We start from the raw sequence: 17,346 nt of genomic DNA on the forward strand, positions 1-17,346 counted from the left end.
TGAAAAGTTCCAGGCATTCTATGAAAGTGATCTAAAAAACACACTTCCTCTTTAAATTTGTTTTCTTTTAAAAACATGTATGGGGCTATTTGCAAGACAATCCTATTTAGTTACAGAAAGGAAAGTATTCTTAAGCGGTATACTGCTGTGTGACCTATTACATTATCATACACATTCTGTCTCTTTAAAAACAGTCTCCTCTATTTGCCCTATTAATTGTTGATATGTTGCCATCCACGAGACAAAAATTAGAGCTGTAATTAAATAATCATGTGATGCTCCTTAGTGCCAGTGAGAGCAAACTCATTTTTCCAGGCCCTGATGGTCACTGATTATTGTATTACTACTGGCTTGCTTTATTTTTTTTAATGATTCTCTATCTGTAGATTACCTAACTCCTGTCCTTCTTTTCAAAATTAAAGAAAGTAGAGAACATTCAGCCAGTTAATTGGCTAGAGGTCCTCAGGGATGTAAGGTAGACATACATTTTTTTTTGCTTTTGGTCACCTGGTAGGTTCTTTGGGGAGGCTACATCAGTGGTGTGGTTGCCTGCCATTTAATTTACACTGGTGTTTTGGCTGGGATGGAGGCATATGGGGAATGCCAGGAGAATTACAAAAGGAGCCGGGTATTAAAATTCAGAAATGATTAAAATTGAAATAAAAGGATGCTGTTTCTTTGCCAGTACTCTGGCAGTCATAATGACACATAGAGATTAGTTTCCACCTTCATCTTTTCCTTCTTTCTCATTTCCTCTTGTTTATTGTTGACACATTTTCCTTATGTCTGTCTCCTGTCTCTGTATCTTTTTGCACCATTATGCATTCCTACTTCTCCCTCTTTCCTTAAGCATGGAGAAGCCTACTTAACCTTTTTATAACAATAACAGAATAGGTTATTAATATTTAATATGCACATGATTAAAATTTCTCTCCTTTAAACATAGGTCAGCTGTATTATTATTAACCAGCATGTAATTTTTCATTTAAAATATTCTTATTCTGCCCTTGCTGTTTCTGAAATGTGGTCTACTTTAGTAATGATTTAATACATAATGTTTAGAAAACTGTGGTCGGCTAGTGAGAAAAGAACTTACCAGTCATGGATAATCAATTATGCATGAATTCAAATGTAACAGATGGAATCTGGTGAGTTAAAGTTTCTCTTTGCCTTAGTGAGTTTTTTTTTTTATATTTGTTTGTTTGACACCTGTCTCATATATAGATAAACATCTAATGTAGCACGTGAGAAATTTCTGTATATCTTTATATTCTCTTTGAGTGAACTTGATTTTTAAAATTAAATTTAGGGCAGAGAATTTTTTATGTGATCTTAAAAATGATCAGATTCTTTTCCATCACTTTATAGATATGGAACCTAATCTTGCTTGACTTATGAAGGTTCACTCAGCCAGCTAGTAGAGGAAGGAGCAAGACCCAAACCTAAGTTTTCTACCTTTTCTCCGCTACTTTTCCCACTATGTCATTTATTTTCTTTCGTGGGAGTTGCTTAATAAAAGAGGTACTATGCTAACTCTGGGTTTTAAAGAATTTCTAATGAAAACTATGGTAGACTAGTTTTAAATTGTGTAATATTCTCTTGTATGACATGCAAGTAGTATCTATGAACACATATTATTCTATATTTATATTATATACACATTTATTCATGTTTGGATGTTGACCAAACAATTGGATTTCCCAAATCTATAGAGAATGCCTCAAGATTTGGTTTATATCCTAAACGGCGGCATATGCTATCCACAAAGATGCCTTTACACTTGCTTGTAGTGTTGCAAATTCTTAGTGACAAAACCCCTTTGTGCAAAGCAAACTAAAAAGTTATTTTTGAGAGCCCTGATATCTTCATGAAGATACATGTTTGATTTTCATTAAATATAGTGTGACTATGTAGTGCTTTTTCAGTTGTAGCAATAATAGAAGAGAGGGTATTGTCCATCTTTAAAGAAATACAGACTCAAAACAGTTACAAGACGGTCCCCATCAAAATTTTTCATAAATATGCTGTTTGTTTCTTCCCCAAGTGTATTTATATATATTAAAAAACAATACAAAAAATAGTCTTTACAGAATAAATAAAAAGTGATTTAAAAAATAGCCTCAAGGCTCACTAGTTCTGTTTTTAAAATCATACAGTAGAATTATTTATCAACTTTTTGCTTCATATCAGCTGGAAATTTGCATGTATATTTATAGCTCATGTCAGTTATTTAATGAATTAAATTCCACAATAAACACGTTAATAAAGAGTCACCTGCAAAACAGGTAACGATATGCTCTAGCTGCAGCTGTACTATAAAACTATTTTTTTGGTATTTTATTTATGCTTTTGCATGTAACATATGTAATTTTAATTTTGTTTCACTATGTATTCATATTCCTTAATCATGCTTCAGAAAAAATATATATGTAGGTAGGAACTTCAATAAGATATAATCTATACATGAATATCCAATACATTAAAAACCCCATCATTAATATAAAAGTCTCCAATATAAAATAAATGTAAAATCAGTAAGAATAGATGATAAGAAACAATATAGATAATATATTATAGAAAAAGATAACATTATAAAGTATTGCATGCAGAAGTAAGTATTTTAATCCTAATTACTATCACTAAAAAGTGACTGATAAAGTTAAATTTGAAAAAGTTTTGGTTTTTGATAACAAAAATTATAATTCTACTTTAAAAATAGAATCTAAAGCCTTTATGCAGATATAATTTATAAGTTATTACACTGACTACATTTATACAGTTGTTACACATGTGTGGCTGTACTGCATGTAAATGTTCGACATTCTAAGTACTGTTAAATTGAAAGGGTCTACTATTTCATGAGTATAGTTAATTTTTACTCATTCGAAATACATGCAGGAAGAATTTTTGGACTTAAGGTACTCTTATTTGTTTTTGTTTATGCGTCTTTCTCTTCTTTTGCTGAGGTACAATAGTATAGAATAAAACCTGAAAAGAGAACCCTTTTCTTGCATCAGAGGACCATCAGATTACCTACCCTGGGTGGGGTCTTGGTCTCTAATTACCAATCCATGTTAATTATCCTTGGGTCAGGTATTCATCGTATGAATTAATTATCTAGCATAGACAAGACTGTGGCATTTGGCTGGTAAAGACAGAGCAATGGAAGGTTGGCAGTGAGGATGGGGTTGTTCCAGTGTGTTGTAGCTTATTGTTTTTCTACTTGTCATGATATTTTCATGATAATATCTATCTGCCAATATTAGGAATAGGTAAAAGATCGTTTTGCTTTTTTTTTTTTTTGGTTTAAAATATTTTTATTGTGATAATAGATATATAACAAAATGTCATTCTGACAATTTTTAAGTGTACAATTCAGTGGCATTAATTACATTCACACTGTTTTGCAGCCATCACCACAATATGCTTCCAAAATTTTTGTCTTCCCACATAGAATGTACTTTACTTTTGAATTAAACTTCTCCCTCACTTCAACAAATCTCAAACATTATAATCATATTAAATCATCTTCCAGACCTGATGTAGTTGTTTCTGGTGGCGGCTTTCCTTCCTGATGGACAATTTCTGTCCATTGACTGTGGCAATGGGCATGGCAGTACAATATCAGATACTGCCTTTGGCTGATACTCCCCCAAAATGATCGGGACTAGGATTCAGGTTCATTGTAACTCCAAACTGTTTCTCCCTCCAATTAAGTCAGAAAAGATTAGTAAGAATATTCATATCCTATCACTAAGAAGATTTGGTTGATATGTCTTGGCTAAAGGTTGATTGCTGTTTGACTTTGTTGGAATTAAAAATTCTCGGAGCTTCCTGAGAGTACTGCATAGCACCTAGGACTGTGATGCCCGGTCATTGGCTTTTTGGTGTAGACAATGTGAATACTTCAGTTCTGCTTCAGTGCAGTGATTTAGTCTAGAAATAAGTTGAACAGTTTTCAACTGTTAAAGGAGAACCCTACTCAAGGTTGAAGTTTTCTTGGAAAAAAATCATGCTTAACTATGTTGACAAAAGAATTAGAGGAAACCGGGATGGTTTTGGCTCCAGTAAATAATAGACTGGTCTTAGAACCTTACTTCCATGTGTAATTTTGTGGTTAGTTGCTTATGTCTGTGATGATAAATCATATACCTACACAGGATTTCTGGCACCCTCGTAAATCTCAAGCAAGTGCCCAAATGCTAATCTATCATGGTTCCTCAAACAATATACCTTTAATTAACAAATCAGTGATCTAATAGCTTGCCCCCCACCTTTTTTTGTTGGAAACAAGGGGCTTGCCTGCACATACATTCCTTAAATTTGGGGTGAGTGCTGGTTCCTAGAATGGCCTTAACTTTTCCAAGTAACCTCATGATTTGGTTAAAAGCCCCACTTGAGGATGTCCTAGCAGGTATATTTGATTGCTTATATCCAAAACGCTGCCTAAACCAGTGGATGCCAAAATTGGCTGTACGTTGGAATCACCAAGTGCCGGGCTCCCACCCTCATTCTGATTTAATTGCAGTGGGGTGCTGCCTGGATGTCTAAATTGTTGAAGGAGCTCCTCAAGTAATGTTTATATGCAGCACATTTGAGGAACCAGTGAGCTAGCTTCTGATCCCAGCACCTGGCTTTACTTCCTAAGATTTCTTACAAGCACTCACTCATAAAAACTGTTCTTGGGTTCCTGTGACGGCAGGCTCTGTGAGAGACTCCAGGAATACAGACATAAATAGACCCTCAAGATGCTTATGGACTTGAACTTTAGAGGGCAGTCTTGTAAATAGGGAATGCCACACTGAAGGACAGGTAGTGTGATGGAGCATCAAGAAGGAAATAACTAACAGCTGGAGAAGGCTTTAGACAGGAGAGGTGCAACCAAGCTTCATGTTAAAAGTATGTGGCAGAGAGAGGTCCCCAGGTAAAAAGAGGAGGAAGGGTACTCCAGAATCCATTTGGGGGAAAAATGAGGCAACCTGAAACTCGAAGTATTTTGGTGGTGCTATATACACTGAAGGACTCAACAGCCATCACAGAAATCCTTCTTCCCTACTCAATTTTTGGATCTAGATCTAAATAGAGGTACCAGTTTTGATGGAATTATTACTATTGTGTCTAGTCAAAGTTATGATCCATACTGACATCTATGGAAGAAAAGATTTAAAAAAATTTTGCCCAATAAATTCTTGCTCAAAAAAAAAGGTAAAATTTCTGGATCAAAGGCCCAGATATCTTGTCAGTTTCTAGAAGCCAACTACAATGGCTGTTCATTTTTTTATCCAGCTTTCCCCAAATTAGCATCAACATTGGCCTTTCTTTGCTTGGGTTTCATAATGACCTTTGTCGATTAAAACCATATCACAAATTATCAGTGGATATTTACGTCCACCACAATGTAAATAGGAAACAACTTTTGATCACTAGCAGTTTGGCTTTAGATTTTATTACCATTTCTCCTTTATCTCCCCTGAAACATATTCAAGCCTTTTGCTATTATTTTCTGCAGTACACCATTATTTGTTTGGTATCTGGATGCCCTCCGAATTTGAGTAGGTACCTACATTAAAGCTTCCAAAAGAGCCTTTTCTAATGGCAACTATGATTATTTAATGTGGGGCGGGAGTGAGGATGAGGAATGACTCCATGATTTTTAACTTCGCCTATGAGGTATTTAAATGCTCCTAGAAAGCAGCGTTTGGGGTAAATGCATATTATTCCAGATGTACTGCAGGACCCTTTCAAACTTAAAAAGTTCTCTAGATAAGTGCTATCCAATAGAACTTTTTGCATTGGTGGATGTGTCCTATAATCTACACTGCCCAATACCCACATGGAACTATTAAACACTTGAAATGGAACTCAATTGTAAATTTATTTTATTTCAGTTCATTCAAATTAAAATGATATAGCCACTTTCCCCACTGTTACCTCCTTTTTCACTTCTGTAATCTCTAAAAAGAATTGTCATTGCATTTAGCAGTGGAAATTGGTTGCAAGTGACACCGAGCTTTTTGCTCTCGTTTATTTATTCATAATGTAAATATTGCAACGACAATGTATGAATTCCTGGTAATGCGGCAGTGAGCAAGATGATCTCTGCTCTCATAGAGCTTACAGTCCAGCATGGGAGACATTTATTTAGCAAATAATTATCCAGTTTGTTAGTTGATTAAGACTGTGATGTGACTGTTGCAAAAGAGAAATTCAGGAGGCTATGAGAGTAGAAAATGGGGGCCATACTTTCTCGTAAGATTAGTCAGAAAGTTTAATCAGAGTTTCGTTTATTCACTAAAACAAGAAAAGCATGAGGCAGCTTCCCTTCCCCAAGGTCAAGGCTGGGTCAGGCGGGCTGCAGGACCCAAGGCTCTCAGAGTAGGGCAGCTAAGTGTGCTGTGCCATGACCTCCAAAGATGTGGGGTCTGTCTGATTAAGCTGCATGCATACACATACTGCAAACCTGAACTTGAGCAAATAGATTCTGTCCTAAACTATGCAGTTGTGATGATGTCAGTCACAGATAAGATGTGAGAAGAAGGGTGCAAATGTTTACAGGATATTGCATTTCCTTTCCAATGTATGTTTTGACAAAGTTGTTTGGGCTCCAACCCCAGTTTTTTGCTCTCTGCTCTTATAAATTTGTATTTGGTCTCTTGAAGAAATGATGTGGAAATCAGTCCTGACATCCCAGACAGACAAAATGGGACACATGACAGCAAAACATGTGGCTCAAATAGACATCCTTATATGGCCAACACAGACCACATTCCCAGAAATTCATATATGGAAAACACCACCTGCAGCTAAAGCCAAAAAACAAAGAGTTGACACAACGAAAAGAGCAATATGCTACGTAAATTGTGCTGCTTTAAGAATGTAGAGAGATAGCCAACTGTATTTGAATTTAAAAAGATGAAAAAAAATGTCCTTAGAAAGTGCTATGGTGGTAAGCATTGCTTTGCTTACATAGTCATTGGCTGAGTTGCCATATCTTAAAAGCGTTCAAATTCTAAATGCTTTCTCTGTTTATTACAAATGTATGTGCTATTCAGAACTCTGAATGTGTTTTAATGCTTTAGGATATCTGCCTGCATGTTTATCTTAATACGATGCCATCTGAAACATGTAGTCCTTTCATTATTAAGTTTTTTTTAAAAAAACCTCGTATATCTGCTACTGTTTTATCTTTGCTACCCTTTTTGTAGCCAGTCTCAATGCCTTCTCATGTGATAAAAAAATTGATGTACTCTGTTTTAACTGTACATCCACATGTTAAATAGTTCGTGTATTTGACTTGCAATATTTCATGTTTCTGAGGTTTTCTATTTTGATAACTAGGTTTATAAAGTTTATTTTGTTTTAACTTTTTTCAATACTTGCTTGCATCTTTACTGCCAAATAAAAGATGCCTGTGAAAAATGAATTGATGTTTTTTTCCCCCTTCGCCATGATAGTTTAGTTTATCCTCACATATGCTCAGGAAGGTAGCATTTTTCTAATTATCTTTCTTCTTTATTTTAACCTGGGTTTACACTGACCAATGAATGCTCAGTGGCTATAATGAGTATTCTAAAGAGTAGATAATTTATAGCAATTAAGTTTATCAGTGTACTATATGACTTGGAGGGTATAAACCTCCGTGTGCCGCTTTACTTATGTCATTTCTTATAATCATATAGTTCTGAAATAAAGGATGTGCTTGAGGGAAAATTAGTATGTGATTAACAGATTCATAATTGTACTATATCATTAGCCTTTATAATAAAGTCATTATTAGGTGTCTTTATCCTCATTTATTCTGTTTATCATTTTTCTGAGGCCATGTCCATCCTTATTACACACTTTAATGTCTTGTGTTTGAGAATTAGTTTGTAATTCCTGGATAAAAGGTACTATTCAAATTTAAAGATTACTATTTTAATTCCCACATTACATTAGCATTGTCTAGGTCATTAGGAGGCTAAGGCAATCAGGAAGCTTTTTGTCTAATTTATTTGTGTAAATAATGGGATAAACATATAATATTTTATTCCAATGTGTCTTAATATTGATATTTTCAGGAACCCTTTTTTAGTAGTCTTTTCTCCTTGCTCAAATTTTGTCTTTTTTTTGAAAAAACATTCAACTTAGGTGAAGTTGCATGGATAATTTTTTGTAGTCTGTTATAATTTTTTTAAATTTGTTTATATTGCTATTTTTGTAAATTTGTACACTGTGACACTAGAATGCACTTGTCCCAAATGAAAACCAGGCAAGTTTCAGGGAAATATGTCAGGCATCACCAGTTTGAAGCAACTATTAAAATATACATCTTGGAAATCCCCAACTTATCATGTTGCAAAAATCACTGTCATTTTAGAGATAATCGATTGCTATCTGTTTTTCTTTTAAATATTTCCTCATTGATTTCATCTTATAGTTTAAAATATCCTTCTCCATTTTTCCCCACATTCGACTTTTAAAAAATATGATATCATTTGGAGTTTTTAGTAAACGTTACCTTATATTTATTTTCTTGTTTGTGATGCTGTTTTGCGTTTTATTATCACACGTTTTGTTTTGCTCAAGGCTGGGTTTATTTGTGCCAAGATTCATGGTTGCCTTCCTCGATTTTGACTAACCTTTCCGGTTTGTGGGTGAAACTTGGGTGCCATTAGAGTGATATGTTTTCATTGTGTCTCTCCTCAACTTGTCCTCCCCAAGAGGCCTTCATTTCCTATACTTTATCTTCTGCTTTACCTTCTGCTTTTCTTAGATTTCCAATGTCAACAGTGTCTCTAAGAGGGCATTGGTAGATTTAACGAGATTAATTTGCATATTTCCCTCTTATCTCAGTACTTGTGCTAACTTGTTGCTTTTTTATGTGTAACAAAATGTTTATCTGACCGATTTTTCTCTTTTTCCCTACTAGTGTGTTCTGAAAAATAATTCTTACATTTTGTTGTTGTTTAATGATTAACTGTCTTCAGGACTGAGACGTTACTACTAAAACCTAGACAATAAACATTGCATCTCTTTTTTGGGTGAGATTATAACGTTCTTCGTTTTTATAGGAATTACATTTAATAGATTATCTGAATTAGAGGATCATACTTATGTGCTAATGACCATTTATTTAACTGGGTAACCTACCCTAGATGACAGAAACATTTATTGCTGACGACAGATGTACTTACCCACTCAAACTTTCCTGTTTTTCGCTCGGTGTAAATTGGTTTAAAAATGGTTGCCTCTTTTCCTTTTCAATAACAAGTCAGGTCTCTTTCAATTGACCCAAATTTTGTTTAACTCGGCCACTATGGGCCACGTATTTCTTCTTCCAATGTGTTCTATAGCTCAGAAGTGAGGGAGTTTTGAACTTACCTTTGACTCGTATGGAAAGCTCTTTTTTTTTTTTTTTTTTTTTTTTAAACATTGGCTCTAAATAGTTTAGGATTCATTCTCCTTGGAGGATATATATTCGTGAGAGCATTTTAAGGATCCTGGCCTTTACTCCTCTGCAAACACTTCTGCACCCTCTGAGCTTCTCGGGAGAACTCTCCGTCCCGATTGTCCCCTTCATCCAGTTCCTGAAGTCCCCTTACCTCAGTATTCTACGCCTGTCACCTGCGTGTCCGGGCCCCTCTCCCGCGGGGCCGGTGCGCCCTCCCCGCCTCGCCTGTCCCTTGGGTGCCCGCCTGCGACGCTCCCGACCTATTCCTTTTTGTGGCTTTTGTGGCGTGTGGGTGGTTGGTTGGCTTTTCCCCTGGCCCTCGCCCACTCCTCCCCATCACTTTCATCCCCCGCCGCCCCCTCTTCCAGTCCCGCCCCTCCTTCCGTCCGGCTCACTCTCGCACACCCGTTCTGCCGGGCCCAGCAAGGCTGCGCGCTCCCCTTCCTGCCGGGCGGCTGCTGCTAGGAAGCCCCCTTCTCCTCCCCCCCCCCTGCGCTCCCCTTCCTCAGGCATGTCTGGCGGCGGTTGAGTTAACCCTCGCGCAGCGCCCTGTTATTCTGTATTAGGTGTATTAAATGTCGGGTTGCCTCACTCTAATCAAGTTTATTATTATACTCCCAGGCGTCGAAGTTGAATCAACTGCGTTTCCTCTGCCCCCTCTCTCACTCCATCTAATTTGCTGACGACTTTTCGATTTTTTATCCATTGCCCCTGCCCCTTCCCTGTTCCCGGCCTCCAGCTCCGGGTTTTTTTTTTTAGACCCCATCCCTTTTTCCGCTCCTCTCTCAGTGCACCCTGTTCCCCTCTGCCCCCCCTGCCCCCTGCCGCCTTCCTCCTCCGCTCCGCACCCCCTCCTCCTCCTCTCGCTCCCCCCTCCTCCTTCGCCGCCGCCGCCACTTTCTCGCTCGCTCCCGCTCCCCGGACGCGGCGGATGAGCCGGCCCCGCTGGGGAAGGGCTCCGGGCGGCGGCGGGCGGCCGGGAGGAGGCTGCGTGCTCGGGGCTGGGGCTGCGAGCGGGGTGATTTTGTATTAAAATGAGGAGGAGGAAGAAGAGGCAGCCACAGCGGCGGCGGCGGCGGCAACAGCAGCAGCAGGAGCAGCGGCGTGGAGGGCTGCAGCCCGGGCGGACGCGCGGAGCCGAGCTGGGCACGGCGGCGGCGGCGACAGCGGCCGGGATGAGTCAACTAATAATTTAATGGGGGCAGAGACGGCAGCGAGGGGGAGAGCGAGCGAGAGCGAGCGAGGGAGAGAGAGAGAGACAGCCCCGTCCGGGGACTCGCGCTCACACGCACACACACACAAACGCGCACACACACACCTCTCCCTGTGCCACCCAGCAACAACCGGCCTCGTCACAACAACAACAGCAACAGCCGTCCTCTAGCCTGCCCGGGGACCGAGCAGAAAGCCAGGGCGACTTCAGAGGACGCTTCCCACCCCCTCTTTCATTTCGGGAAACTCCTCATCAGTTTTGTTGGGGTTTCTGGATTTCTTCCCCCACCCCCCACCCCCCAAGTCCTAGTGCCATTGTGGTGCTCGTTGTTTACCTCGGACTCTGGCTGAGTGAGAGCGTGGCGACTTTTTGGGGGGAGGGGGCGGGGAGTTTGTCGCTGCTGAGGCGGTGGAGGTGGCTGGGGGTGCCTTCTGATTCTCTCCCTCCTCCCCCTCCCCCCAAACCCCCTCTCCTTCACTCACTGGGCTCCCCAGACGCTCGCAGCCCCGCGTCAATGGGCAGGGAGAGGGTCCTCGGGGCTGTTGTCAGCGAGGGCCGAATCAAAAGTGGCATTTTAGTGCCTTTCCAGGGCTTTTTTCGCGACCTTCTGCCCCCCGCCCTCGCTGTTCCCCGGTAGATGCCCTCGTTGGGGGTGCGAGGCTGTGGGAAGAAAGTTTAAGGTTTGTTAATATTAGTCGCAATTGTTGGAGAGGGCGGTGGGGGCGATTGGAAGGGAGGCGAGGTGGCCTTCCTCTCTGTGTTCTCCGGGGTTGCTGGAGAATAATATTGCAAGTGACAACCAGAAGTAGACTTTCTGTCCTCACACCGAAGAACCCGAGCGAGCTGAGGGAGGGAGAGAAGCTAGGGGACCTTTTTTTTTCCTTACTGGAGACCTTGTCCGCAGTGATTTTTTTTTTTTTCTTTTTAAGAGAATCTTCAGTCACCACCTCGCCTCCCCAGCACCACCACAGTGTACAGCTCATAACGGGTTTTGCTTTGTTTTTAAGATCCCCCCCACCAACGAATCACTTGTCAGATCAATTTTATCTTCGCCCTCCTCCCTACTTCCCACTCTCCCCTCCTCCCCCATCGAAAACCAGTTCTGAGGTTAGACATTTTACAAACAATATATGTTGTTTTTCTAATTGTAATTTTTTTGAACACCCCCCCCCCCATGTATACTCTTCTAGACGTTTATTTCTGTCCTTCCCCCGCTTAGGGGCGGGGGGTAGGGGGAAGAGAAATAATACAATTTCAGGGGAAGTTTGCCTCAGGTTCAGGTTTTTTTTTTTTTTAATTAAAAAAAAAAAAGGGACAGAAAACATCAGTCTTGAACTTCTCTTCAAGAACCCGGTCTGCAAAGGAAATCTCCTTTGTTTTTGTTATTTATATGCTGTCAAGTTTTGAAGTGGTGAGTTTCAGGTCGGTTTTGCTAATTTCACTCAGTAAAACTGCAGTGTTTCTGTTTCTAGATAGTACTTTGCTTCTTTGTCTCTTTAAAAGGTCACAGTGAAAGCTTGGCCTGGATCATGCCGGCCATGTGGAATGGATAAGGGCACAATCTCTTAAAATGTGATTATTGGGTAGTGTGGGGGCGAGGGAGGCGATCCAGTAAGGAACTCGTTGAAAAGGATCCCACATTGCAAAAAATAGGTTCATGAAACCGGAATTTCGTGCTTTTTCTTTTTAAGGGAAATAATTGCTGTGTTTTCGTTCCCTGTTTTATTCAGTAATTATCACTTGTGGACTTAGGTTATGGACAGGGAAATGGGATTTTGAAAAGTAGCCTGCTTTATACGTGCCAACCAGACGTTACATTAAAATGGATTTTAAAATGTGTAACTCAAAAGAAACTCTGCAGCCTGGCATCTGTTGAGACCATAGTTAGTTCCAGTGCTGTCAGTCCAGGCCCCGTGGTGACTGCTCTTTGCAATCCCAAACTGAGGTTTGGTGAACTTTAGCCTTGGGCATAGAGTTTAAATGAGTAAATTGAGTGTTTTATGTGCATGTAATTTTGCCTTATAATGTAAAGCTTTTTACAAGATGACTAAGTTGTTTAATAGATGCTTATAGGTGGGTATTCAAAGGAAGATTTTGTATGACCTATATGATGTTTTGATTGTCAACACATTAACTCAATTATAATTTATCATTTTTATTTGCTGTACAGTTTATAATACTGTTAAGCCTCATGACTACTTAATATGTTTTGTAGCATTAATTTTGATTCTGTTGTTTACTTTTTCATTTTTTTCTCCTTAAATTGCCCCACGGGTTAAGTATTTTCTTTTCAAATAATCTGTTTTAAAATTCATTTTCTGCTCTAGGGTAAGACAACCAATTTCAGAAAAAGCAGCTCTGTATTATAATCCACATGAAGCATTATAAAGAGTGCTTTGAATAAGTTAATAATCATAGCTCTCTAATTTTGGCTTTAGTTTAATATAATGGAGAAGAGTAATCTTGATAAAAAGTGGTTAAAAGAGGCACATTTATTGTTAATGAACCTCATAACCAAAAACAGATGGGACCTCGATCAACGGTAAACCTTTAGTTCTCAGCGTGCCACCCTGGAGTACAAGGATAAATAGCCATTATTTCTCAAACTTTAGAGTTCTTCAATTGGCATTCTTAAGGTTCCTTTTAAGCCTACAGATTACCATTGCTCCCTCCTCCCCATTCACCTCTTTTCTTGATTATAATGGACAAAGTAACCTATGGTTAAACAGAAGAAAAACATGCTTATAGAAAGGCCATGCTAATACAAGCTGGCTTTCAATATATCGGATTTAAATAGCTTTTCTGGTATAATAATTTTTTTAGAGTACAAGAGATGTCAACTTAATAGGCAGCTGGATGAATGTAATAATTATCATATTTTATCAGACTTTCCTAAATATGATCCCCTCCCCCTTTGGTAAGCTCAATACTTCAAGAACTATGAAAGTTCATAAAATAATTCTACTCATCTGTTTTCATCAGTTTCAGTTAAGCTTGTATTTTAGAAATGACTTTGATATTGTACTCATTGCTTTATCATAAACAGTGAAAATTAATGTCCATTGTATGACTGAAAATAATTATTAATTTTTTCTGAAGTAAATTAAGATGTTGACTTCATTGCATACTGAGCTTATTTTTGAACACTGGCAATTGTGTTTTATCAAAATCATCCAGATTTTTTAAAGTCAGTCTAGCATTTGAATCTAATGTGAATATCACAAGGTATTTTCAAGTTTTTTTACTACTTAAATGAACAGCATTTTATTATTGACTGACTCCTAAGTTTTCACTCTAAAACATGTGAGTTGTACTGCTTTAGTACTTGGGATATTTGAAGAAATCCTCCACTTCTATCCATTTGCTTAGGAGCGAAATGATCCAATCACACGTTTGAGCCAAATCTTGACTAGATTTTTAGCAGGTCACATAACTCTTGAAACTTTGATAATAGAAAACTTTTTCTACAAATTCATCTGTAAAGCCAATGGAGAGTTTAAAAAGCAGATGTTTGCTACCTTCTTTTGAGGTGGTATATTTATATATATTATCCTCATAAAAATTAAGATATAGGTAAAAAGTATATCAGATTTAACTAATATTTTGAACCGGTAATTTTTCTATCCTTGATTAAAATTTTGCTATTGTGTTCTGTAAAGAGTTTCTAATTTTTAAAAATTAGGACTACATAAATACAATTATTTTCTAGGTATGCTTGTGGTAATTCTTCTTTTAAAAGTAAGCCCATTCTCCCTACGTAGTTGTGTTGATAGATGACTAATTACCTTTTATTCATGTGTGTTGGTGTAGTTTTCACAAATTACTTGGTTAACTTAAATGGAAATGTAATGCTGTCATCTAGAAATATAGTAACATCTGCATTATGTTATGTATCTAGCTAAGCAATCTTACAAATACCTTATATTTGTGCAGAGAGATATCTAGAGGTAAAACATTACATGGTATATCTGTAGGTACATGTCTGTATGTGTATGTGTGTATGTATATATATGTAGTGCTGCAACATGTATAGGGGTGTGTGTGTGTGTGTGTGTGTGTAAAAAAAAGTGTGTGTGGCATATATTATTACATATATATATTTGGAGAAAAGAAAGAAAGAACCCCTCTACCCCCCACTCACCCAATTAATTGTAACATGTCTTCTTTTTAAATTCTGGCAGGTGATCTTTAGAGGGTAACTGAGTATGGATCATTTGAACGAGGCAACTCAGGGGAAAGAACACTCAGAAATGTCTAACAATGTGAGCGATCCGAAGGGTCCACCAGCCAAGATTTCCCGCCTGGAGCAGAACGGAAGCCCGCTAGGAAGAGGAAGGCTTGGGAGTACAGGTGCAAAAATGCAGGGAGTGCCTTTAAAACACTCGGGCCATCTGATGAAAACCAACCTTAGGAAAGGTAAATACTTTCAAGCCAAATCCTGGAAAGCTGTGAGCCCTGTGTCTACCCAAGGCCTTTTTGGGGAGGGGTGGGGTGTGCGCGTAGAGAGGCAGAAAATGTCTTTGTATGTTATTTTTCTTGATTCTCTTATGATCTGAAATTGGTCACATTCCTGGCTGCAGTATCAGTCACGTTTTGAAAGTGTAGGCTCTGTGCTTGAGTGGAGAATCTTACTCTACTGTAGACTGATAGCGCTGGACATTTAGTATGATAAGGACAAGACTTCCATTGATAAGGTGGTGTTATAGTAGAGGCTGCATAGGTGGCTATTGCTTAAACTCACCCTGATTAAGAATAAGATACTTAGATTGTTTGAGTACCACCCTAGCCTTTTCATAAGGTTACTAGTTTTAAGGCAGTTTCAGAAGTAATGGAAGTAGTATGTGATATGATGTACAAGTTTTGTGATGTCGTTTGTGTGTGTGTGTGGTTTTCTTAAAAGCAAATTTATTATTTAGCAGTGAAAAATCTGACGATTCCAGATTTTGATTTTTGTTGTAATTGGGTATTTTTGATAAGGGTATATTTATGTAAATTTATATGGAGAATATGTGTAACTGTGACTCTTCTACCAATTTTATATTAAATTGATGAAGTTTAACAACTTTGTGCTCAACACTATTGTTTGTGTGAAACAGTGCCTATATTGGGTATGATGTGTATACCTCATAAGGGTCTTTATTATGTCTCGGAATAACGGTATGGGATTCAGATTTTCCTTACATTTGCTAAGCAAAGGATAAAAATGCCATCTTTTTAGCAACCAAGAATATTAAGTAGATAAAGTTAGAAGGCAGAGGAATTTCATTGTGTTTGACGCATAACATTTATCATACAATCATTTATTTTTTCCTTGGTTTGGCGAAAACAAAGAATATATTGATCCTGAAATGAACAGACACAGCAGTCCGTATTGTTAGATCTTTATCTATTAAAAATGGAAAAACAGCACTTCAGCAAATTCTTTGGCCTCTACTCATGATTACCCTATTTATTGATTGTTTGCCAAGAATGTATGCGTCTTAAGAAAGCCAGGATAAGAGCATTAAAAATATAATTTATTACGGCTTTTCGAACAGAGTGCATTAATATTGTACTGTGAAGCACTGGGGCTCTATAAAAAAGACTTTCTGACGCCTGCAAACATATAAGTTCCATAAATTCCTAAATAGGAGATTTCAGCTGTCTCTGGTATTATGTGATATTTGCACAGCAAACTTTAATGCCAGGACAGTTTTAGACAAGGATTCTACAGACTTCACTGCTCCTTATGGCAGACGTGCTGTTTACACAGGCTCATAAACCTTGAGCAAAAGCTTCTAAGACTGCCTCCAGGTTTAAATCATGTGGTATTTTTAGCATTCAGCAGTGACCAGTGCACTCCCCTTTTAATGCTGGAAGGTTATGAAGTTGCTGTAGTTGGAAGTCTCGCCAAACACTAGCACAAATAATCAGACAGTCCTGTTCAGCATTACTCCCAGTATCAGGAGGGCAACAGTGACAGTTTGCTGGAAGATTTAGCAGCTAGATTTGTAATTGAATGACACTATTGTCACTTTATCAATAGCCACCTTAATTATCTACGGAGTACATCTAAATAAAGTCCAAAACAGATTACAATATTTCAATAGTTTGAAAAACCTACAGTTATTTCCTAGGTCTAAGGAGCAGCATATAGTAGAACAAGTCCGTATCATGCTATAAGGGGAAAAATCAATGCGTATGTTTTTGTCGTACTAACCCAACTCTTTGAAGACATCAGGACAGGGGGAGGAGAAACCAAAGTACAATAATTTCACTTCCTGCACAAATGCTTTTTTTTTTCTTAAAGCATTGCATTGATAGTGACTTATTTTCGAAATGCAGTTTAATTGTAGAAGGTTCTCTGCTCACTTCAGACAACAAAATTACTAAAGCCTTTTAGTGGTGGTGGTGTTTTTCTTTTAATCTTATTTTTTTGTGCATGGTTTCTGTTTGACAGGTGCTAGATAAAAATTATGGCTGAGATGAGAAAGCACTACTTAAGTAAAAAGGGTTGAATGTTTTTATTTGTTTAGGAGATTTTGCCAAAGTATCTTCCAGCCAAGGAAGAAATCACCAGTTTGCATATTGCTTTTTTTGCTGTGGTCTCCCCAAGTCGTCTTCTGATCCCTGACAGGTTCTCTCTCTGGTATAAAACAGCAAAATAAATGACAAGAATATTGGCAAGCTCTGCAGCTTGTTTTTTTTTTTTTTTTTTTTT

The 17,346-nt window shown here is 38.2% G+C and overlaps 1 protein-coding gene across 2 annotated transcripts in view; it reads left to right on the top strand.

Moving 5' to 3' along the window:
* Window positions 1-17,346, top strand: part of LOC120581669 (DNA-binding protein SATB1) — a 276,906-nt gene that overhangs the window by 8,547 nt on the left and 251,013 nt on the right. Inside the window, exons 1-2 of one of the 2 annotated variants that reach the window (XM_039836784.1) lie at window positions 10,294-12,057; window positions 14,828-15,062. In XM_039836784.1, coding sequence (XP_039692718.1) covers window positions 14,852-15,062 — 211 coding nt within the window. In that variant the 5' untranslated portion in view covers window positions 10,294-12,057; window positions 14,828-14,851. Of the gene's footprint in view, window positions 1-10,293; window positions 12,058-14,827; window positions 15,063-17,346 lie in introns of those variants that run through there. The other variant, XM_039836785.1, reaches the window with a different exon arrangement.

This window comes from Pteropus medius, unplaced genomic scaffold (genome assembly GCF_902729225.1).
Source record: "Pteropus medius unplaced genomic scaffold, Ma_sr-lr_union100, whole genome shotgun sequence".
In the NCBI taxonomy this organism is placed as follows: Eukaryota; Metazoa; Chordata; class Mammalia; order Chiroptera; family Pteropodidae; genus Pteropus; species Pteropus medius.